The 23,795-nt window shown below is 40.2% G+C and overlaps 3 protein-coding genes across 3 annotated transcripts in view; 1 reads left to right on the plus strand and 2 right to left on the minus strand.

The window, feature by feature from the left end:
- Positions 1-9,871, plus strand: part of LOC141439813 (unconventional myosin-IXb-like) — a gene marked incomplete at its 5' end in the record, with an annotated part of 31,903 nt that extends 22,032 nt beyond the window's left edge. The window contains 4 exon segments of the mRNA XM_074104190.1: positions 919-1,034; positions 1,497-1,638; positions 2,277-2,464; positions 6,843-9,871. Coding sequence (XP_073960291.1) covers positions 919-1,034; positions 1,497-1,638; positions 2,277-2,464; positions 6,843-6,993 — 597 coding nt within the window.
- LOC141439814 (uncharacterized) lies at positions 9,867-12,248 on the minus strand. Its single transcript, XM_074104191.1, has 2 exons — positions 11,009-12,248; positions 9,867-10,442 (listed from the first exon to the last, which is right to left on the minus strand). Exons 1-2 carry the CDS (start codon positions 12,073-12,075, stop codon positions 9,896-9,898), a joined length of 1,614 nt encoding a protein of 537 aa, XP_073960292.1. The 5' UTR covers positions 12,076-12,248; the 3' UTR covers positions 9,867-9,895.
- A 3,029-nt stretch (positions 12,249-15,277) lies between these two features.
- Positions 15,278-23,795, minus strand: part of LOC141439758 (probable phospholipid-transporting ATPase IM) — a 53,169-nt gene continuing 44,651 nt past the window's right edge. Inside the window, exons 17-24 of the mRNA XM_074104125.1 lie at positions 23,236-23,370; positions 21,786-21,937; positions 20,641-20,864; positions 19,863-20,088; positions 19,281-19,384; positions 18,318-18,491; positions 17,237-17,416; positions 15,278-16,974 (exon numbers count right to left, since the gene is read on the minus strand). Coding sequence (XP_073960226.1) covers positions 16,765-16,974; positions 17,237-17,416; positions 18,318-18,491; positions 19,281-19,384; positions 19,863-20,088; positions 20,641-20,864; positions 21,786-21,937; positions 23,236-23,370 — 1,405 coding nt within the window. The 3' untranslated portion in view covers positions 15,278-16,764. The remainder of the gene's footprint in view (positions 16,975-17,236; positions 17,417-18,317; positions 18,492-19,280; positions 19,385-19,862; positions 20,089-20,640; positions 20,865-21,785; positions 21,938-23,235; positions 23,371-23,795) is intronic.

The following is a 23,795-nucleotide window of genomic DNA, read 5'->3' on the forward strand; positions in this document are numbered from 1 at the left end:
GTTCGGAAAAACCTCTGTTGAGATGGACCTGGCAAGAAGCTCTACTAAGTTTTTTTTTTAAACAGATTTATAGTATTCTTAGGGTCTCGGTCCCGCAATTAATTCTCAGAGGTACAAGCCTCGTACCCACAACCCACTCTTTTGAGAGTTCATATGTCAACAAATCAATAAGCTACCACATCATTTTATATTTCCATTGAGAGAAACCATTATCTAATGTAAAAACAGTGTTGAATTTATGTGATACCGTCAAAGATTTGTTTGGCAATAGTATTTTATGCAACTGTATCGTAATAGGGGTCCTTAAAACACGAGTGTGGGTTTATGAAGCGAGGCGTAGCCGAGTTTCATAATAGGGTCACATGAGTGTTTTAAGGCCTAATTACGTACAGTTGCATACAATATTTTATCTATATCCATATATTAAATCCTCTATCATGTGTTCCAGAACCATTGAGAATGACCTGCATTAACTTTAACTAGGTAGGTATGTCTGCCCCACGAACTGCGCCCGCTGTGCGTGCGACGACCTGCTGCTGATGTATGAAATCTCATTAAGATACAGAAATCTGTATCTTAATGAGATTTCATACATCATTACAGCACGGGGGGGGGGCGACCACGTGCAGCAGCAGGTCGTCGCGCGTGCAGCGGGCGCAGCTCGTGGGGCAGACATACCTACCTAGTTAAAGTTAATGCAGGTCATTCTCAATGGTTCTGGAACACATGATAGAGGATTTAATATATGGATATAGATAAAATTTTGTATGCAACTGTACGTAATTAGGCCTTAAAACACTCATGTGACCCTATTATGAAACTCGGCTACGCCTCGTTTCATAAAGCCACACGTGTTTTAAGGACCCCTATTACGATACAGTTGCATAAAATACTATAATATTTGCAATTTGTTTACAGGAAAAAGTATCAAGTATATTCACGATCCTCAGGAAGCTACCCAAACCTAACTTTGACCTCGTCGAGAGGCTAATATTCCACTTGGCGAGAGTTGCATTACGAGAAGACAGTAACAGGTAAATAATTGTGCCCCGTCAAGTTGTAGTTTTATAACTGTCCAAATTATTCTGCTCAAGTACAAATTGTAGAAGAGTCCAGGCTCTTAACTACAACTAGGCTCTAGGTTTTGTTTTTCTACCTATCTTTAGTTTGACCACAGAAGTAATATTAAAAGGAACGGTAATGTTATCTTGTATATTTCCGTTCCATGTCCCGACTTTTTGGTTTATCTGCTATTAATGAGCACGTGGTTTCATACTTTACTCCATTCTTTGAACTAAACTTTAGTTACTAAAGAATAAAAATCTTGTAAGAAATCCCAATCTCTACAATAACCTAATATCTGAACAATTGACTTAGTTACAGACTGAGTTGTGAAAATAAATACATGGCTCCGCGTTTTTAGTTCGCGTGACACTTCTTATTATTGGTTCCGTGAGTTTGAAAGCGAGTAGTAAACATAATATTATTACCTTTAGGATGGGCCCCAACGCGCTGGCGATAGTGTTCGCGCCGTGCATCCTGCGCACGCACAAGCCGCAGCCCGCGCAGGACTCTCTGCAGGACATCGCGCGGCAGACCATCTGCCTCGAGGCCATCCTCACCGACAAGATCCGGACCGTACGTACCCCAAGGAGCCGCCACCTCTTTAGGGTCTCCGCTAACTCGCGCAGTGATGCTCTATTAGGGCTTACGCTAACTGACGCAGTTGACATGGAGCGGGTGGGCGCCTATAGAAAAATAGTATGAACAGCGCTAACTGCACCCGTCGCGTGCGACGGATTTTACCTGTACGTGCGCCCGTTTCAGCTATCGTCGTAGGCCCTTAGATTTGAAACAAACATGCCGTGTAGTGCACCGATGTGAGTTAGCGAAGGCACATATGCTCTCGCGTCGTACATCGCCTCGTGCGTTGTCTTGTGTCTCGCATGGCACACGATGAACAATGAGTTTCTGTTTTTTTTTTCTAATTCTCTTGGTGGAGTCGTGTTTGTCGCAATTCTGTCAAATGTGTTACATTGAATCTTATACGAGTATCCGCACTGGCGGTAAAAAATACGCGCGGAAAAAATCTATGATCTGATGCAAATTGAATGCCATGCGGTACGGATTTTATATACGCATATAATATTCGCGCCAATAAATATTGCGCGGTGAAAAATTCGCAGTGCGAACAGGGCCTAAAGTTGTGACTTAATTTATGGATGACCCCTTAAAATAGGTGTTAATGCTGTCGTTAATGAGAGTTTCCGTGTCAGGTCCGCGGCATGCTGCAAGACATCGCGACGCTGGACATCGCGTCGCACACGGCCTCGGACCGGCTGTCGTCGCTGCGGGCCGCGCCGCGCGCCGCCCAGCGCCCCGAGGAGCAGCTGCTGGTCGGGCACATCGTCGAGATACAGAAAGAGAAGGCCATACTCACCTCCAACCTGCCCACGCTCATCAGGTACCCTGCTGACTCGCCGATACACGACACGACCACAGAACTACCGATTATGTTCTACACTAGTACTAGTGATCGTCACGCTTATATGATCAAGGGCCATATTATACAAAGTTGAGGGCTTAGGGCCTTATCACACTTGCGAGTAGCGAGCGTATTTTGTATGAAGGCGATCACGGAACGAGTTCGCCGCGACTGATATGTGATTATAAAACACGCTCGTAAGTCGCAAGTTTGATAAGGCCCTTATTGTGGGCCGTACACTTACGAATTGGCAACTGTTCTACAGTTATCTGCGTATGCTACTGAAGACGTTGCATATGGGACGGCCACTGTTCTACAAGGACAGAACTAGGGTTCATCGTCACACACGCCGGCCGTCCAGAACGGTTTTATCGTCTATGTAGTATACCGATGATGCATGCTGATCGGGCATTCTAGACCAGGGTTTCTCAAACTTATGGCTCCACGTACCCCTGTTAAAGTTTATAGACGACAGCGAACCCCCCCCCCCGAATAGAAAGTAATAAAAGTGGCTGTTGGAGATACTAAGTTTATTTTTATTTCAATCATCATCAATCATAATATAATGTATATTATTTATTTCAATAAAAGGTAACAAATATAGGTAAGAATCATCTTGCCAACGAAAATACAAACTGAAACAAACAACAACAAATAAGTAACAAATTTGGAGTTAAAAAATACAAAAAGACCCACCATCACGTAAACCTTGTCGCGAACCCCCTACCGTCGAATAGCGAACCCCTAGGGGTTCGCGTACCCAACTTTGAGAAACCCTGTTCTAGACTTTCGATTTCAATTTTTTTCTGTTCTATTTATTCCACAAACTGGCCGACCTAAAGGTAGCATTCTGATGTTGGGGACAGTGACCTGCGACTGCTACCGGGTTGAGCGACCCACTGCTTAGCAATTAATATAAAGCACTAACGGATGCAAGCTACCGCTTCGCGCAACTAAGTTCGTACTAAAAGGATTGGGTCGCGCGATCCAGTCGCTTGTCGCGGTTGCCAACATCAGAATAACATCTAACTACCACGGTCGCCACCGAGATACCGTATTTAATGCCGATAGCGCTTATGCGCGGCTTCTTGACTTTTGCGGCCAGAACGTGGATCTATTAAATTCAAAAGACATCGATTTCGTTCGAAAAGAAGGCAATCCACCAAATTGCCCAGAACTCCGCCTTATCGAATGCTTCTGGGCCACAGTAAAGAGACACTTAAGAAAGGATGGCCGAGAAGACATTGGCAGAGTTCAAAAAAATGTGGTTTGCAGCTTGTCGAAAAGTGACAAAAAGAGAAGTGCGTCGAGTTCGCCCAAAAGTCCGAAAAGTTTGCCGTAATACCTAAAAACTGTATCGAAAATACAAACTGAGACATGGATGCACAGAAAAACCAGAAAAAGAGACCAGCACTCAGCACTCGGGCATAGTAGAAATAAGCAACCTGAGATATGTATGCATAGGAAAAATTCGTGTCTAGATTCCTGTCCAGCAGTGGTGTAGGGGGGCACGCATTGCTGAGGACCTGGGTTCGATTCCCAGTGCTGGTCTCTTTTTCTGGTTTTTCTATGCATCCATGTCTCAGTTTGTATTTTCGATATGGTTTCACGGGATACCCATAAAAGTAACAAATTTGGAGTTGAAATAAAAAATACGAAAACACTCCAAAAAAATCAATCATAACCTAAAAAGTGTTTTTTTTTTCAACTTAATAAATGTTTTATTTGATGTTTCATTTCTCAGTAGCATTTTATAGTGATAATTTAAAAAAAATGAGTAGAGCTGTTATTTTACTGTCCGCGTAGTAAATTGAACAGTCCTTACATAGGTGATCATAAACATTTCAACACAATCTTATTGTCAATCGCATAAGTGCGTATTTATAAATTTTTGTCCATCTCCACAGCCCCGATGTTTATGATGGCGAATGTACTAGGCCCACGTGGCTTGTAAAAATAAAATTCACATTGTAAATAATTTCACATACTTAACGTTAATTTAGCATTGGTAGTACCCATCCTAAATGCTGAACATAGACCTTAGATAATAATAATATGAAGAGTGATCAATGAGGGTTTCTTGAGAGCTGAAATATCGCTAGATGGCGTTGGTATAGAGAGATCTGTTTGACGTTACAGCAGGGCTACTACGAAACTCGAAGTTCGTGTCGTGCGGTCCCTCTGACACTTATAACTATTTAATACGAGAGCGAGAGGGACGGTACGATACGAACTTCGAGTTTCGAGTTTCGTGGTAGCCCTGCTGCCTTGCTGCGATTGGCTTATTAAGTTTAACCAATCACAAACGTGACGCAAATGTCAAAGCTCTCAAATGAACCTCACAATACTAGAGCCAAGTAGCCTGCCACAGAAATACTTATCCTATCTGTTTGCCTGCTTTAATGTAAATAACAACCTGACGAAATACATTATCAGTGATTTTAATTTATTTATTTCATAACACTTACACGGCATTACAGATATTATATTTCTTTAGATTAGATATTATTTTATTTAGATTAATAAATATTTTCTGGAAACTTATCATGATGCCGGTCGTCAATCATTCATTTGTATAAAACACAAAACTGTTTCATGAACTGTATTAAATCGCATACTAAAAAAAAATGTTGCACTGTAAAAAAAAATTCATAGCTTTTTAATGTCTGCGATATGTATAGCATTTGAACTTCAATTGCCCTTATCAGACAATATTTTGTCATATTATTGTCACTTATCTGCTACGATATTTATTAAATCGTGCATGCTACGTGGCGGAACATGCATTCATTAATTTGCACTACTGGCATGTCAATTTTTACCAACTGTGTATGTTTAAGCAAAATAAATAAATGAAATAATATGATCCTTACCCGATCATCCATTAGAAAATAAAATACTAGTTAAAAAAACGCCAATACGATGCACTCTTAATCGATGTCACACTTTTTTGTACAATTCGTAATATTTATGTTTACTAGCGTGTATATGCGGTTGGCTGACTAAATGGAAGTTAATCAGAGCCTATTATCGTGCCAATTCATTGCCATTTTACACCCGTGTGGCTTCCCGTTCCTCAATGTTGCATGGCTGCTGTTCCCACAGCCGCGCGCTGCTGACGCTGCCTCTGAAGCTTCTGCTTACTTAAGGATTGACAATAAACATCTAGAAAACCATGCCAGTCTCGCTGCAAGAAAAATGGACTATGTTTGAATTGAACAACTTTAACGTCGTGTAACAGTGACATGATTTCGCAACACTGACATTTGAGACAGGAAGGCCGTTGGTCTTATGGGGCGTTTTTCCTATTTACAACTAATTTCAGGACCGTTTGGGATTGTGACCCGCAGCCTGCACACCTTCTCGGCTCTACTTCTATCCCTGTCTGCTGTTATAGAAGAATGTCTTCAGGCTCGGACTATTCAGTACTCGATACAAATGCAGAGGAACCGGCTGGCGACCTGCAATTCTTTGACGAATTAACATAAACTATGACACGTAATACTATCTTTTTTTAATAATTGCGCACCGGTGAAGCGCTTACGGCACTTTTGTGTGTTTTATAGTCAACCGCATATCCTTGCTAGTTTCGTGATACGGTGTATTGTAACAGTTTTTTTTTTTAAGTCTTAAAACTTATTTATACTCGATCGTCTGTGTTACTGTTACAGGTAGTACAGTTGTATAGTAAGACCATGTGGCGAAATTTAACTTTATTGTTGGTTTTTGCATTCCAATTATTACAATATGCAATAACTAAAGCCATGTGGCTCTACTATAACCATGATAAGTTGGCGCGTTGTATACAGACAGCATACATTTGGGCAGAGAGAGAAGTAACCCTTAAAAGGCTTATTACGTACTGGCGATTAGTGGCTGGACGTGCTTATTGGTCGCGACGACCAGCCAGCCACTCTTGTCGCTTAGCGACCCGTCGAGTCGCTCGAGCAACCAGCAAATCATATCAAAACTAATAAGTAACAATCGTCGGCGATCGAGTCAACGGCTATACTTCGCTTTCTTTTCTTCTTCTTTGGAAAAAAAGGTAAGCAATCTTGAAGAGTCTTTATATTAAAAAAGTTAAAAAAAAACAGTTACTATTGCTTATGATACCAAAAGCATGTAAATGATCATATGTCCCTGCTAGTTGGTACATATTTGCTGTTACTTATTTTTTTAAAGTGTTTTTCAATAAAAGACACGTCAAGATTGCTTATTTTCTTTCTAATGTTAAAAAAAAACGAAGTATAGTGGGCGACTAGTCAACAATGCCTAATAGACATTAATGTCTTGTTCATCGGAAGCCACCGTGCAGGGACGGTGTGGTCGTATTGTCGTAACGTGTTTGTGTCGGCAGGGCGACGTCCGACGACGACCTGCTGTCGGCGACGGACCACGACGGCGAGTTCGGTAGCACGGACGACCTCAGCTCGGGCGCCGCGTCGCTGGCGCGCTCGCAGCGGCTCCTCCACCGCCAGCTCTCCTCAGACGACCCCATCATGGTGTAACCGCCGCCGCCACCGCCCCACTGATAAGCGAGTCTCCACTAGGAGCTACGTTGACGGGATCGACTGTCGCGCAGCCCCCGATTGCTGTTTACGAGACAACTTCGAGAAGACTTTTCAGAAGCTCGACGCTTCGAAATGGTGCAAATATGCAAAAAAGCAATCTTTTGTTTAGTTTTAGTGGTTAACTAGAGTAATGCCGGAGGTTTACTATTCGAAATTGAAAGCCTATAGAAGGTTGTGTACAAAACTCATCCGACCAGTTGCATCAATATTCTTGCCGTGGTACCTTACGCTATGGTTAGGGTATCGGTGTGTTAGTCATTAGTGTTGATGTTGACTCGTACGGTGAAATGTGATCATTGTGTCTTTATTAAGTTAATGTTCAAACGGCGCCCGTTCCGTTAGGAGCGGGCAGGCCATCCTTTGGTTCCTGGGTTTGTTAGAATATTTACACCAGAATGTCTTCGCGTTCGGCATTTCATTCCTCCGAAATGTTTGCTATTGAAGTTACTATATTCTTGCCATTTGAATCTATGTGACCAACGAAGTAGCCACGAGCCGAGTGTGCCGGCCGGCAAGTTCACGCGCGGCCGAAGATAATCTAGATGAGTACTTAAATAATTATAGGGATCACCTCAAGAGTTTAATTAAAAGCGGTAACATACTTTTAACATTCCGTTACTGACTTGATAAGTTGTCACGCAGCATTCCAAATTTTGCACATATCATGATTTTAGGTCGAACTGGTTTGCTTTAAAGTAATATTAAAAGTTTGTCTCCGGCCGAAGGTGAACTGCGCGCTGCGTGTGCGTCGCTCGCCGTCGCCGCCGCGCAGTTAGACAAGAGCTTAAGCAGGACGGGAGCCGCGGCTCTCGCGTCCGACCTGTGTCCAAATACCTATATATTATGAAAAATATTTTTCATACAATGTTTATCTTTGCATCGACATTATATTTTATATTTCCTGTCTGTAAATATGTAAATCTAAAGTGATTTTTTATTTTTAGAAAAATGATTAAAAGTGCGAACTTATCTGAAAACTCTTTTTTATCTGTCTTCTTTGTTACAAGTCCATAGTGATGGAAATTCCCTAATCGTCAGTTAGAATTAAGAATAAAATATTTTTATTCAGAGTTAGCATAGTTTTGAATCTGTAGTTGCAAATTTAAGTCGTTTTATATAAATTCTTATCTTTTAACGAGCATGCTGATATTTGTTTTAAATGTTTTAGTTCCACGTATCCACCATGACATCGTTCCAGTCAGGTTGCCATATCCATTACACAAACACACGTTGATGTACCTACCTTGCTTTATATTATTTTATTTTGCTTCATTATCTAAAAGACTGTCTATTAATAAGCTATTGAATTATTATTAAGTCACAAATATTTTACCTACTTTCTCATTAGTTAGGAGCTAAATACTTATCATTACTATACAACGAATATATCTGCGGAATTGTATGTCTTTTCTATTTATGTACCTTTGATCGAAGGTATGTAGCTCAATTATTTTCAGAATGGCGCTTTTTTACGACTAGATATACTTTAGTAACATGTTTAGTAGGCCATACTATCCGTTCAGAATCTCACACGGCAATGACTTATCTGTAAATTAGCATAGATTGTTGAGAAGATAAAACAAGATATCCTAACTTTATCTTGATATTCAAGACAAGTAAATGTTAACCGGACTTGTGGGTTAAATACTGAACTCTTAAGTTCAAAACAATTGGTGCAAATCGGTAAGTGAGTCCTATACTCCTATATCATAGGGCTGTGCTGAGGAGTGAGGTGTTTGTTTATGTATGTGCCCTTTACAACTTTCTTTACAGCAATATCAGTAATTACAGTTACATACAATTTTCTGGGGTGAACTGATATTCTTTATACTAGTGGCAATTTCAGTAGTCTTTCAATTTCCCTGTCGCGAAAATACCGCGGTTTGTTTAGGTATTTTCATAAATTTCTCACTTTTTAAACTACCTGTGGAGGATGGGAGCATACTCATAGATCATTTTAAACTAAGTTATGTATTTTGTAAAGAATTATACCTGTGCAATGTGGCTACGATTAGAAACTATGGACACTTTAGAAGTGTGTGTAGATAGAATAAGAATCAGTTTTAAGATTTAAGTTTTAGCTATTTTAATTATGTAAATACTTATATTAGTTATAAATGCGATTTAGCCAAGTACCACATTTTATCTAAAAAAAAAACTGCTAAAATTCTTTGTTGTGTATACATTGAGTTTCTAAAAGTGCCTATCATTATTTTTGTTTCATATTTATACGCCCTTCAGGTGCCTAGGAAAATGATACCTATTTGCAAATTGAAAATTTTATGAATTGTATTCAACAGAAAGTTTGTTTTTAATCTTCCTGTTGAGATGTCGTTGTTGAAATCTGTTACGTAATGTTACGCCTTATGATATTTCAATATCTACTGACATCATGTCATGTCTAACTTCAAATTAATTATTAATTATAACATGCGCTTTAGCCATTCTGCTGTAAGAAGAGTATTCTTGCTTATGGCAATAGCATTGTATAAGAACTGATTTTAAAGTATATTTGACATGATATTACTTCAATATTATCCCAATAAGTAGATCACAATCCATATTACATTATATAGTATGATTAGTGTTTGCTAAGGACCAATACTATGCCGTTCAAACATTTTGTTGTATCATATTTCTGTATGCTATTTGACTGTGAACATCCTATGTAATTGTTAATTTTGTAATATACTAATAACATGTATATTGTTCAATTTATTGTTAGGGCTCCTATAATGTGTCAATATAATGAAATGTAACCAAAATGTTATACTGTATACAAACTATAAAAAAAAAATAAAAAAATGATGTCGAATCTTTTTCTTTATTTTTATTAACTTTAACATTTAGAAGTCTCATTCTGCATTTGCCATGGCAAAAGCCCAATAGGACATGTGGACCAATTATAATTATGAGAAGCTTTCTGCCAGATACCATTCTGGAACTGATCTTCTGTAACTATGTCACATCTTACTTCAGAAGTGTCTTCACACACTTCCATGCAATCTGAATCTACATCCTGATTCTTAACCAATGCACTACTTGCTCCATATGATTGCAAGTCATCCACTGTGTATATTTTTGACGAAGGTTGTGCTGAATTGGATTTGGAAGTTGAAATCAGTTTTGCCAACTTAAAAATTTTCTCTGCATTACTTTTAGGTACACTTGGCTTAACTAAATTCAGTAAATCTTGAATAAAATATACAAGGTAAGGATTATAAGCTGAAATAATGGGTTGGATAAATGTTATGTCTGTCCATTCATTGGGGATGGTTTGGTGCAAGTCCAGTAACAGTGCACTGTTCTTTTCATTTGGAAACCAGTGATTGAACAACAATCTTAATTCCTTCTTCTTCTTATTTTGTGTGAAATCTTGAACACATCTGAAACAATAAATTTAACATAATTATATTTTGATATACTTAAAGAAACAAACTGCAGTAATATACAGCGGCACAACATTTGGCCCACTCGTCATACAAAATTACCTATTACTGCATACATTGAGGGCCAGATTATTTGCCGCTCAGTATTAAGTCCAATAACGTCTTGTGGCCCTAATTATTAGTCTTACTAATATATACATACATAAATATGAAAGTTTGTGTGTTTGCAACTCTTTTATGCTAAGATGGCTGGATGGATATTGGGTGAAATGTGATATGTTAATAGCTGAATCTCTAAAATAAAAAAGGAATGAAAATTGAGCTAAACTGCAGGATTTAAATTCAATTGCCAAACCCAAAGCTAACAGTGACATGTTTTTATTAAAATATAAGTTTTTTTTACTCCAGTTTTTTGCTGACTGTACTTGCATTGTCACCCAAACTACATTTCCATACCATGTTGTTTCTTATAAATCTGTACAAAAGTATGTGATCATTTCCGTAGGGTTATTACTAATTACTGATAAAATCGATACAGAAAAACATTAATATGAAATACTTGCCCTTCTATCTTATTGCTGAATAAGACTGACTTCTTTAACGACTGTAATATTTCTGATACCCAGAGGGCAGCAAGTTTGCACTTTTGGCAGTCTTTATCCTCATCTTGAGTTAGTTTAATTAGTTCCAAAACAAAGTCCATTAATAAATCATGCTTTTGTAGAAATGTAAGAAGTACTTCAAAACACTGAACATATAGAAAACTTAGCTTGCTTTTATAGAAGAAGTCTGATTCACTTAGATAATTCAAAAGTTCAGATGAGAGAAAAAGTGAATCTTCACTGGTCAAAGCTTTGTTCACATGGACTGTTGTGTTCTTTGACTTGAGCAGCTTCTTAGCGTTGGAGTTCAACAGATTGATCAACGACACTATTGACACAGTCTTGAGGTTAGAAAAATCCAACATATTGCCAAATAGGTCTCTCGCATCAGCCACAATTGCTTCTCGCATATTAGTATCTTTAATGTCATGTAAGTTTTTTATTTTACATCTTGGACTAGCACATATACTTAATGATGAACAAAAGTTCAGTAGGAGAGTAATTTTATCTCCATCTGTGTCATCAATTTCCTTTGGGCTGACAATGAAGTCTTTTATAAATTCTTTATGTTTGTCCCAATAATTGCATTGCAGCCAATCCAGACTAATTAATGACGCATCTCTCAGTATCTCAATAGATGGTAATACATTATTATGTGCAGTGTCATGTCTAAGATCAATTATCCAATCTGGAACACCTAAAACTCTTGCTGCTTGATGCAAACTAGTGCCCTTTGATATTTCGGCGTCCAGCATGTGATTTACAAATCGCATAATTGCTGAAGAATAAGCCAAGCGCAGAACTTGGTCATTTTCTACGGCATTTATGGTATCTTGAATATGAACTTCGAGTACAGAAAGCGTGGATTCTATACCAGCAGGCAGCGACGGACATCTAGTTTTCCATACTAATAGTGTTTCAAGAGCTTCTTGTTTACTCGAAATTGTGGGTGCTAAATAAATTTTTTCGTACACTTCTAACCACTCGTTACGATCGAACCAGGGCACGGTTTGATAATTCTCACTCATTTCTGTTAATTAAAGTGAATAAAAGCTACTAAATAGCGGATAAGTTGCAAATTCTAGCTAGTCGGCACCGGAGAAGAGTAGGTAGTGCTTTGGTTATTTTGTGCTTTGGAGGTTATAATTTCAAAATTTGACACATACATACACACGCATTGACACTGACACTTTGTCATTGTTGCCAGTGTCGGTAACTAAAGCCACATCGGCCACATCCATAAAGAAGGTCTCCTGTCTGCAGCAGGGCTACTACGAAACTCGAAGTTCGTGTCGTGCGGTCCCTCTGACTCTTGTACTATTTAATACGAGAGCGAGAGGGACTGTACGTTACGAACTTCGAGTTTCGAGTTTCGTAGTAGCCCTGTTGGTGTCGTGCGGTCCCTCTAGCTCTCGTATTTAATAGTGTCAGAGGGACCGCACGACACGAACTTCGAGTTACGAGTTTCGTAGTAGCCCTGCTGTTCCTCCCCAAAATCGAAATTTCTCTTTATGCGTATAAGGCGGAAACATACTCTAACGCCGCGTCTTTCGAATGGTGACCTCTTTCCCGGCCCGGATAACACCGACATGGAAATACAGGCCCTGTTTTTTGTGTATACGCCAATAGAAACTGACAGGAGCTTCTATGGGCGTGTATACGAAAAGCAGGGTCGGTATTTCCATCCCGGTATTATCCGGGCCGGGAAAGAGTGTCACCCGATAGTTTTACCCGCGATCTGTCAAATTTCGGATGGGCGCCAGGTTGGCCAACCACACACAATTTTTTTAAATATACGGCTACTGATTCATGAATTCCTATCCTACAATATTGTGTACAATAAATACTATCTAACATCCAAGACTAAAACTATTTATAAACTTTTCTCAATAATGTCCGTAAAAGTTGACATTATTCTTTACATATCAGAAGGTGAAGTGCATAGTTTATGGTCAGCGAAAAATTAAAAAGTTAAAAAGATTGCAGGCGCGCTAGCTCGACAATAATGAATTAGCGCGCCTGCAATCAGTCACATTTTTTTTAAAAGTTAAAAAGGCCATGGAAATGTTGGCACAAGTCGTATACAGCCAAGTCTAATGGCCGGTATCAGATATTTTGTTGGAACTCCGGACTTTTTCTATTGGGTCTGAAATAGCTTGTGGTGTTTTCGCTGGAAAATACACCTGCAGTTTATTTTTAATGAAAAAAGGCGAGAAAGCATAAGAAAAATATTGGAAAAAAAAAAATTTTATAATATATTTTGAGAAAAAGTTTATTCTATTTCAGAATTATTCACCATTTTTGAGAAAAGCTTTATATTAGTCTCGGCTGGAATAGCAATTGCTGGCTTCGTATTAGTTAAACGGACTCGCAAGCTCGTCCGTTTTATACTCATACTCAGCCAGCAATTGCCTACTTCCAGGCCACGACAATAATCTACTAAAACTATGTCGCAAAATAAAAACGTCATCCAAATTTTCTGCCCCAGGCATTGACCCCAAGACACTGGCAGCATTACCTCTCTGAACTGTTATTCCTAATCTTTGCGAGAGGTAAGTGCCTGCCCTGGGGTCACCTGAGGCCAAAACCAGACAAGTAGATAAGTCTTTGATAATTTTTTTTTGTGTCTTCCGACCATGGACCCATTGTCTCGAAAGCAAGCGCCGCAAACTCATGATAGTTTGTTAAAGCTGAGTATTTGCGGCGCTTGTTTATATATCTGAGCCTGTTCAGCAGCCGCCCCAGCTCTGAGCGCGGTGCTCTGGATGTGAGACGCGGCAAGTGTCGACACACGTCGCGTCCCACACCAAAGTTCGTCCCAAAGTCCAAGGCACTAAGGTGGCACCATCCGGCCTTTTTCCGTCGTCCCTCAACAAACCGCACGGCTCTAGAGTTGCTGGAATGAGGGCTATGGTTTTTTGTCTCACTAGATGGCGCACTGTTGCGTGAGGTTTTTAAGTGTGGCTTTCAAAGTCTGTTATTACGGGTGTGAAAACAAAGTTTAGATTAAAATCATATTTAACCTCATCATTTCTACACCTTAAAACCGTACCATATAAATATCGAGCATGCCACAAGGTTTCCGAAAGACAAAACTGCCTCATAACACAGACATTAATTGCCCCGGAACGCATATTTGCCATAATTAATTTCAGATATTGCAAAATATTCACAAAATTATTCTAATTATAAACAATCCCGCGTAGCTCACCCAAAAACTATGAGATTTGACATTTCAGAGACCTCACGCTACACTAGCGCCTCTAGCGGCGAATTCATTCGCGATAGCCCTCATTGATGCGGTAGTGAGGGCCCGACGGATGAGGTCATTTAGCGCACCATGTCGATATAAGCGGCCAGCACTTCTTACACATGACAAACCGTGGCGGCCTAGATGATCCATTTCCTTACCACACTGGCATCGGTGGGGCTCACAAACTCTGGTCCCCAAGCGCAAGTAGACAGCTATGCGCAAATGCTATGCTATGCTAGGTGCCCAAGTTTGTAGACGGTAAGGCATGCAGCCAAGGACCTGACTCCCTTTCCGAAACAGCAAGAATTCTTGCTCGGTCGGCGGCATCTGGGGACTGAAGAATTAGCCCATTGTGAACTAGCTTTACCGTTGGCAGATCTCATAATCGTTGCATACACGCTTTGGAGCCTGTCGGGGCATCTTCTTCAGGGCACAAGGCGCGCCAAACCTCCGTAGCCTCCGTCAAGTACGGGCCACCAACATCAACAGAGTTGGAAATGTTTAGAATCTGTCTGATGAGTGGCACCGAACTGTTAACGGAGGATAAGAAGGCTGGAAGCGCTGTGCTTGAAGTTGTACTGCTACTTACTGTTTTTGGTAGGATTGGTAGCAACAATTTTCTGTACGCAATCTGTCAAATTTCATAAGACCGTCAGGTTGACCAACCTAATACTAGACACTTTTACACTATGCATGCTAATTTTATAGCAAAAATACTTGTTACCTCTTTGGTGGTGCAATTAAAAATAAAAAACAAAAAGGATTTTCATACATTTTTTCGCTCTAGAGCAGAAAAGTCCCGCTTTGTGCTGGGTATTTAGTGCGGTTATGATGAAATTAAAGCATAGTTGGAAGAAAAGGCTATTATAGTCCAGGAAATATGAATTGACCATCTGTAAACTTCACTTAGTACATAACAAGTTACCACTTCATATTTCCTGAACTATAACCTAATAATCAACACGAATAAAACACTATTGATAAGAATTGTTTTTTATTAAAAAAATCGATTCCAAAGCAAATTCTTGTTTCAATTCGCATGCAGTAAAGATGAGACATATGTAGCGATAATAAAGGAAGGCGCGTATAACACGCATTGCATGTTTGCGTGTTGAAATATTAGTTCCACTGAAGTTTTCTATTGATCATACCAAATAGTTGCTTTTTTATTCAGATACTCGTAAGGGTTACCCGCCAGAGAAAAAGTTTTATTTAAGTTTACGATTTAATATACTATGTCAATTAACAATTCAGACGGAGAATCATTTGTCGCGTTCGGGCACAGACCCACAGACGATAATGATGTCTGCAAGAGTGGTCAGTATCTATGTCCCATTATAAAAAGTCCGGGATATGTACCTTCACTAAACGACCCGGTAAAAAGTCCTGTTCTCTTTAGTTGTAAGGTCACTTTGGCACAACAATAATAATAAACAAAACGTTCTTCCACTTGTTTCGTACGTCGCACCTTCACTGCTTGCGTAATTGGACATGTTAAGTTTTAAATGCACATTTTACTATAGGTCTCAGACACGTAGACGACAATCAAACAGCATTTGAAAACATTAAGCCCATAAGTGAAATCAACAAACATAATTTTTAACAAAATTAGGAAAATTAGTACAAAACTTAAGAAATTGAAAGTGAAAAAATATATTTATGCCGATTCGAGAAATTGTCAGCTTGATATTAAAATGTTTTTGACACTTTACGACTAATCGTTTTCTAATACTTTGCGAATGTCCTTCAAAACTAATACAATTATAGCTTAACCGATCGGGAGTGCTCCGCCGCGGCACTAGCTGCCGGGGCATGCAAACAAACATTACGAAATAACTACGCTTCCGATATAAAAGAGTAATCTTAGTATGTACTGTAATAAATATCTATCAATATATACTCTCGATCAACAAATATAATTTAATATAGGTAATAATATAATACGAATTTAAAATCTATTAACATTATCACAATATGAGTTGCGACGACATTATGCCGTCTATTTAAAAAATTATGGTTCGTTTGTAACTCTTTTAGTATTTACAAACTTCGCTCTAGATTTTATATTGTACATTTCGTCTTTTTAAGGAAATTACACTTACCGACAGTGGAGACCGACAGCGTGCAACGCCGGCGCTAAATAAATATTAAAGTACAAAAAGGGGACTCCTTGAGATCGCCGCGGGGCGGCTAATACCTAACAGAAGTAACGAGAACTGCGCTCGCAGGCTATACAACGTCATATTTACAGCTTCGTTAATTAATTAGTAATAGATCTGTACATTTGTTTATTCTGCAAAAATGGCAAGGCGATTCGCGTTCATCGCTAATTAAAATACGTCATATCGCGTGTATACTAGCGAACTAAGTTCGAGCCGGTGTCTCGTTAGTTCTGCTAATACTGTTCGTACACCGAAGCACTGTTCAGTCGTCGAGGTCGCGCGTCCGTGGGGGCGGGGGGCGCTCATAAGTCGACCGAGTCGAGGTCCTGTTTGGGCGCGCGCGGGGAGGGCGGCGAGGGCGGCGAGGGCGGCTCGGGCGGCCCGGGCGAGGCGGGTGGCGAGGGCCGCGCCACGAACTTGCCGGGCAGCGACGCCAGCGCCGACAACGCCGCGTCCGCGTGCGGAATGCGTCGCATTATCTTGCCAGACGTGATCAGCCGGCCGAAGCCCTCCTGCAACGTGACAATTATACTGATTTAACATTTATTGGTGTCATAACTGAACTAGTAATTAAGAAAATATGCCAGCATTTTTTTTATTTGTTAAAATTTATCTTCATTGTTTAACAGATCGAGTTGTGGAAGAATGAATGTTTAAAATTGTCGATTAGACAGAGAAATCTGACATGGATTACGACGTCATTCTGCGTATTATATAACTATATAAATTCCATTTCTTTAGAGATAGATGAATGGGTAAGTAGAGGTTTGTGACCTGGTGCGCGAAGGCGTATCCGGAGCGCACGGAGCGGCGCGCGCGGCGCGCGGAGGGCGTGCGCGGCGCGGGCGCGGCCTCCCGCCAGCGCTGGCGCGCGCGCAGCCGCTCGCCCAGCGTCGGCCGCGTCCACGACCACGCCAGCCGCCACGACACCACCGGCACCATCAGGATTATCATCTGCACACGACGCACGGTGAGACACACCTCTCAACCATATTCCAACGATTTCATTGGTTTGTTCGAGTGTTACTTTTCGTAGGTGTCAATCAATAAACTATATACATGTCGCAGGGAAATGCCCAAAACGGACGTTTGAATTTGTTAAAATTTCTGAATCAGTCTCCGTGTTGTGTTCGTTCAGTTGTGTTTGTCAGATTTGTCTCTAAGGGATATAATATGACCAAATCATGCAGGATGTTAAAATGACAAATCCATTTGATCATTTGTCTAGAAAAAATCAGTCATTTGATCAAATCTCTGAATGTATTTAGTGATTTGATAAAATCTTTGATACGAGTCGGTGAGTTGATGACACGAACTCGTAGTCAACTCATTTTATAATTTCCTTAGACGTTTACTCTGCTACGCTACTGAAGTTTTTAGTTAATTTGCAATGCATTTGTTCAGGTCAAATTTTGCAAGTATAATTTCACCATCAAGTCACCGAATCGAGTTGAAACGTAAGTATAGCTAGCAAAAAAAAAACATGTAATAGATTTTTTTTTAATTTTAACAGAAAAACGAGTTCCATTTCTATTTTGTATGTACTGAATATCGCAATATTATCATATATGCAGTTAACACTTTAAATTGATATAAATGAAATAGTATCGGATTCTATTCTTTAACAACATCCGCCCGTACTAATATTACAAATGCGAAAGTGTGTGTTTGTATGTTTGTCCGTCGAAACGGAGCGATAGATCGACAAGATTTTTAGCATAGAGATAGTTTATGGACCAGACAGTGGCATAGGCTACTTTTAATCCCGGAAAAATGCATAGTTCCCTCGGGAACAGCGCTATAGCTCTCATTACATTAATTGCTAGTCTAGTTAATATGGGCAGTTTATAGTTACGGTGAGCACGGCGGTGAACCAGAAGGTGGCCTGCGTGAGCGCGACGGTGAGCGAGCCGACGTAGGGCCCGCCGATGGCGTAGTTGTAGAAGTAGTCCAGCACGAAGTACGACACCAGCGAGCCCCAGATCGTCACGTGGTTGCACACCGTCCAGTACGTCGTGTCCAGTGCGATCTGCACAACACAACACAACACACAAACAATGTACACGATTCATTAGATGCTTTGCTTTTGGTCTATTAAGGGGCTGTTTCACCATCCATCGATTAGCGTTAACCGACGGTTAAATGTGATGCCGTCTCTGTCTATTCGAACAAAACAAATAGAGACGGCATCACATTTAACCGTCACTTAACACTAATCAATGGATGGTGAAACAGCCCCTAAATGTACCATTAGCCAAATAAGTGGTCTATCGATTTTTAAACAAGTACCTATCAAATGAATATGGCGCTAAAGACGAACTTTCAAGTTGACAGACAAGTCTATTGGCAGTATTGTTTTGTGACATGCAAACTATAGTATCAACTTTAGGGTAGTTGACCACATGTTTGGCTGTGGTACATTTAAAAGTTCGTTATATTGCAGCGCCGATTTGTACTTGAAATAAGAATGATAAAAAAGTCTCTTTTTTACTTTTTAACTTGAATTCTTCAATAAAAATAAACTAAAAGGAAAAAATAAGCCCAGTAGTGTAGAACTATGTTAAGTAAGCAGTTGGGATAAATCAAAATCGTGACCAGAGTCAAAGTCGGTACGAATAATACAAATTTAAATTAAGCTTGCACTGAGGAAGCCTTTTTTTTTAAATAGTATCTAATAAATAATATGACTTTAATTGCCAGTTGTGTTTTATGTGATTAAAATCTCAAAATAAAATATTACAATGTACACCCTACACTAATTAACACAATGCAACTTCGTAACGTAACAAAGTAAGATAGTGTCGTATGATGTTCTTACCTGCGTCGTATTGTCAATAATTAAAATTGTAGCTACAACGCTTCCTAAAAGCATGTGGTCTGATAGAATTTTGCCGTCTGGTGCCAAACCATCTTTGTAAGTACCTGCAAACATAATATTTATGCCGTTATAATTTGTCAATCAACTAAGTACCCGAAGCAAAAAAAACTGCATTCTTGTCTCGTTTGTTTCAAATAAGAAAGACATAGGTTTACAGATTGATATTAAAATGGAAATAGACAGACTTACTTAAATTTAGCACATATATCGCTCATTCAACACAATTGATGGCATATTTACAAAAACACAAGTTTTTGACTTTGAATTTACAGTTTGATATCTTTAAATCCCTTTCTTATATAATTGTGAAAAATCAATGAAATATGTCAATATTCTATTGAATGAACGATATGTATGTAGACATGATGACGATAATATCTCCCAAACATATCCGTTGACGGCGCCACCCTCTCAAGATGAGTCAGTCTGGGCTCTTGCACGGGCGCGAACCGCGAGCGTGACTAGCAAACTCAAAGTTGGTTTTGAAAGGTTGCAAGACGTAGGTTTGAATGCGGCACGCACCGTAGGGTATGAGGAACAGCACGAGCGACGTGAAGCAGCCGTGCAGCGTGGACTTGATGAACTCTGTCTTGTTGAAGAGGCGCGAGGTGTGGCCGGGCGCGTACAGCTTCGGGAACTGCAGGCTCGTGGCGTCCGACACGTCCTGCTCGAACACGCCCAGCGCCAGCACCGGCAGCGACGTGTAGAACAGGTTGTACACCGAGATGAACATCTCGTCGAACACCGTCTGATCACCAAAACTACTACTTTTATGCTATGTACAATCAATATTGGTCATCGATATGCAGTTTATTATGTATCGGCATCATAGCACCCAAAAAACGCCAGTGTTGACAGATTCTGAGATCTGGACCCGGGAAAACGATTCTCACTCAATCTCAGTTTGTAAAAGAAGTCTTCTAAGAAAGTGAGTTATCACTGATTCCTGAAGCCGTGGCGCCCTAGTGGTTTGACTTATCGCCTTTCAAGCAGAGGCTCGTGGGTTCGAACCCCAACTCGCACCTCTGAGTTTTTCGAAATTCACGTGCGGAATTACATTTGAAATTTACCACGAGCTTTGCGGTGAAGGAAAACATCGTGAGGAAACCTGCACAACCTGCGAAGCGATTCAATGGTGCGTGCGAAGTTCCCAATCCGCACTGGGCCCGCGTGGGAACTATGGCCCAAGCCCTTTTGTTCTGAGAGGAGGCCTGTGCCCAGCAGTGGGACGTATAAAGGTTGAGATGATTATGTATTTAAAAGTTGATTGACCCAAACAAAGGAACAAACGGCGACTGACCTGAGCGCTGAATCCACAAAAGAACGCGAACCAGAAGTGGCAGACGGTGAACGCGAAGTTCTTGTAGAAGAAGTAGCGCAGGAACTTGCACATGCGGAAGTAGGACCAGCGGCCGTGCACCAGCAGCAGCCGCTGCAGGAAGCGGAACTGCGCGATCGAGTAGTCCGACGCCAGCACCGCCTGCATGCCCTCCTGCCCGGAGATGCCCACGCCGATGTGCGCCGCTAAGTATGGACACACACACACATACTGTTACTACACAGAACAATACACATCACCTGTACCCGATACACTGATACCTGCACCGATAATAAGCATACCTGGGATAACTCGAGACAAGTTCTAGGGATTTCATATCGATATAATAAATTATGACACCATGAAAAAAGTAAACAGTGTCTAAAAGGTGAGGAAATTTTAATAACCAACATGACTCACAAGCCGGACTCGCAAGCTCGTCCGTTTAATAGTCATACTCAGCCAGCAATTGCCTACTTCCAGGCCACGACAATAATCTACTATTAAGAATGCCCCGTTGACCACTGTGGACGTTGAGAAAACGATTAGGAGTATAAAGTGGATATTTCATCTAGAAGGCAATAATTAATACCGACGAATTTGGAAAAATATTGATTACATATTATGAAAACTATTTTAAAATAAACATATAAATTCAGGTTTTAATTTGTTTATTATTTTATTTGAAAATGAAGAGAAAATAAGTAATATTTTTTTATCGATTAAATATTTTGCTGCTTCACTTTCGTATAGATGCCCCGAGTTATCCCAGGTATAATAATAAGATTACTTTAAGGGCTGCGCTAGCTGGCGCAAGTGCTCGGAGCGGGCGGACCTGCAGGTAAAATCCGCCGCACGCAACGCGTGCAGTTAGCGCTGCTCATACTATTTTTCAATAGGCATACCTTATCAACACTCGCATAACGGCGAACGAAGGGCACACGACAAAATAATTTGGAAACATCATTGTCGTCAATGCATCATTGTCATCATTGTCGTCAATGCCTAATGATTGAATTGATACTAATGATTGAATGTGTCTACTTCACGTTTGCTACTTTTAATTCGCGACCGCGCCGCACGCACTCGCGTCAAAAGTGTCATCGTTCGTTCTGAGCATGGAGTACCTTTGATCATGGAGACGTCGTTGGCGCCGTCGCCGATGGCGAGCGTGACTGCGCGGCGCGCCTTCTTGATCAGCTCGACCACCATCGCCTTCTGCAGCGGCGTCACGCGGCAGCAGATCACCGACCGGCACTGCAGCACAACTTCCAGGAACCTGCACCACACCGGGATTACATTATTCTCCAAGTCCGCCAAAGAGGGTTTCTTGACAGGCGAAATCCCGCTAGATGGCGTTAGTATCGAGAAGTCCGTTTGACGTGACGGTCTTCCTTGCAATGAGGGCTAATTGACAAGCGAAGTATCGCAAGATGGTCTTGCTTACAATTGGCTCATTTAGTATGTTAACTAAATGAGCCGATTGCGGCTCATTTAGTATGTCAACTAAATGAGCCTATAGCAAGAAAGACCTTAAGGTCAAAAAAACTCAAGATACTAACGCCATCTAAATAAATAAATATAATGGGACACTTGACACCAATTGACCTAGTCCCAAACTAAGCTAATTAAATTAAAATAAAATAAATATTCACGGGGGGGCTCCCGTACAACAAACATGATTTTTTTCCTGTTTTTTGCTAATGCTGCATAGATAATGGTACGGAACCCTACGTGCGGGAGTTCTACTCGCACTTGGCCGGTTTTTATTCCGGTTTAAGAAAGAAAATAGTTTAGTTTCTGAAACTTAAAAAAATGGATATAATATCAATGATTTTTAATAAAAAATCCATTGATATATATCGTGATATATATCATGATATATATCCTCGCACCCTGCTTTTGACGTTGAACACTAAATAATAAATTTAAAATTAATGTTCCATATGAATTGATATGAAAATGTCACTCATGACTTAGTGTGTCGTCGTACTCTACGTACGTACATCTCTACGCACTATGACTGAAAGAGGGTTTAAGTTAAGGGTCTATTCCCAGTATTAATCCTACTTCCTACTTATAGTATAAATGCGAAAGTTTTGTGTGTGTGTGTGTGTGTTTGTTACTCTTGCACGCTAAAACGGCTGGACGGATTGGGATGAAATTTCAACCGCGGACGTCTGGAATAACACATAGGCTACTTTTTATTCCGATATTCCCACGGGATAGAGATAAAATCTTTAAATTTCAAACGCTAGGATTAGAGACATGAAAATTTGTAGATTGTTTTAAGCAAACTCAATGAAGATATAAATTTTGGGTATTCCCAGGAGAATTTTGTAAAATACCGGAATTTAAATTGTAACTACCAGATCGAATAGTTTACGCGTGCGCAGCCGCAGGTAAACTCTAGTATAATATAAATAATGTAAATGTAGTATGTACTTATTTCATTGATGGTACTATAGTTGGAAAATTTCTTCTCAGTAGATGTTAAAGTTGACTTTGCGGAAATTAACCAATCTTTTGATAACCCTAGTTTTGAATTGACGTCTCAAACACTAGTAACATCCTCACTTTTCCTCCAGCTTGGGATGCAGGCAGTGCACGAGCGAGTGTCCGTTGATTACGATGGCGAACCCGTTGGAGTCGTCATTGCCGTGGTCGTGCGACTCCGCGGATGCCGGCGCGCCGCCCGCAGCGTATTCGTTGCTGGAACACAACGCACCTCCACTATTTGCACCACTACCCACATCTATACCACATTATGGCACTAGTTTTCTGATCATTATAAGATTTAGAAGTGGGCAGATTATTTGCAATAGTGAAGTATCGTCAGCAAAAAAGCTTATTAGGTATTAAAAAATTATTACTGATATTTGTATACTCCAAAAGTTTCAATGAAATAAGCAGGCCTCTGGCAGCGTACTTTGTTTATTCAATGCAAAAATATATATTTTTAGCACAATACAGTAAAGTTTTTATTTGAAGACCCAATCGTAGCAACATATGACTGTATGTAACCCATAAATACAGATCTGTTCACTCGCTAAGGGACACCCTTCTACAATACGTATGAATGTAGTTGTAAATATGTCTGTAGAACACATCTATGTGTGCGTAGCACTAACGCGTCC

Source organism: Choristoneura fumiferana, chromosome 21 (genome assembly GCF_025370935.1).
Source record: "Choristoneura fumiferana chromosome 21, NRCan_CFum_1, whole genome shotgun sequence".
Taxonomy (NCBI): Eukaryota; Metazoa; Arthropoda; class Insecta; order Lepidoptera; family Tortricidae; genus Choristoneura; species Choristoneura fumiferana.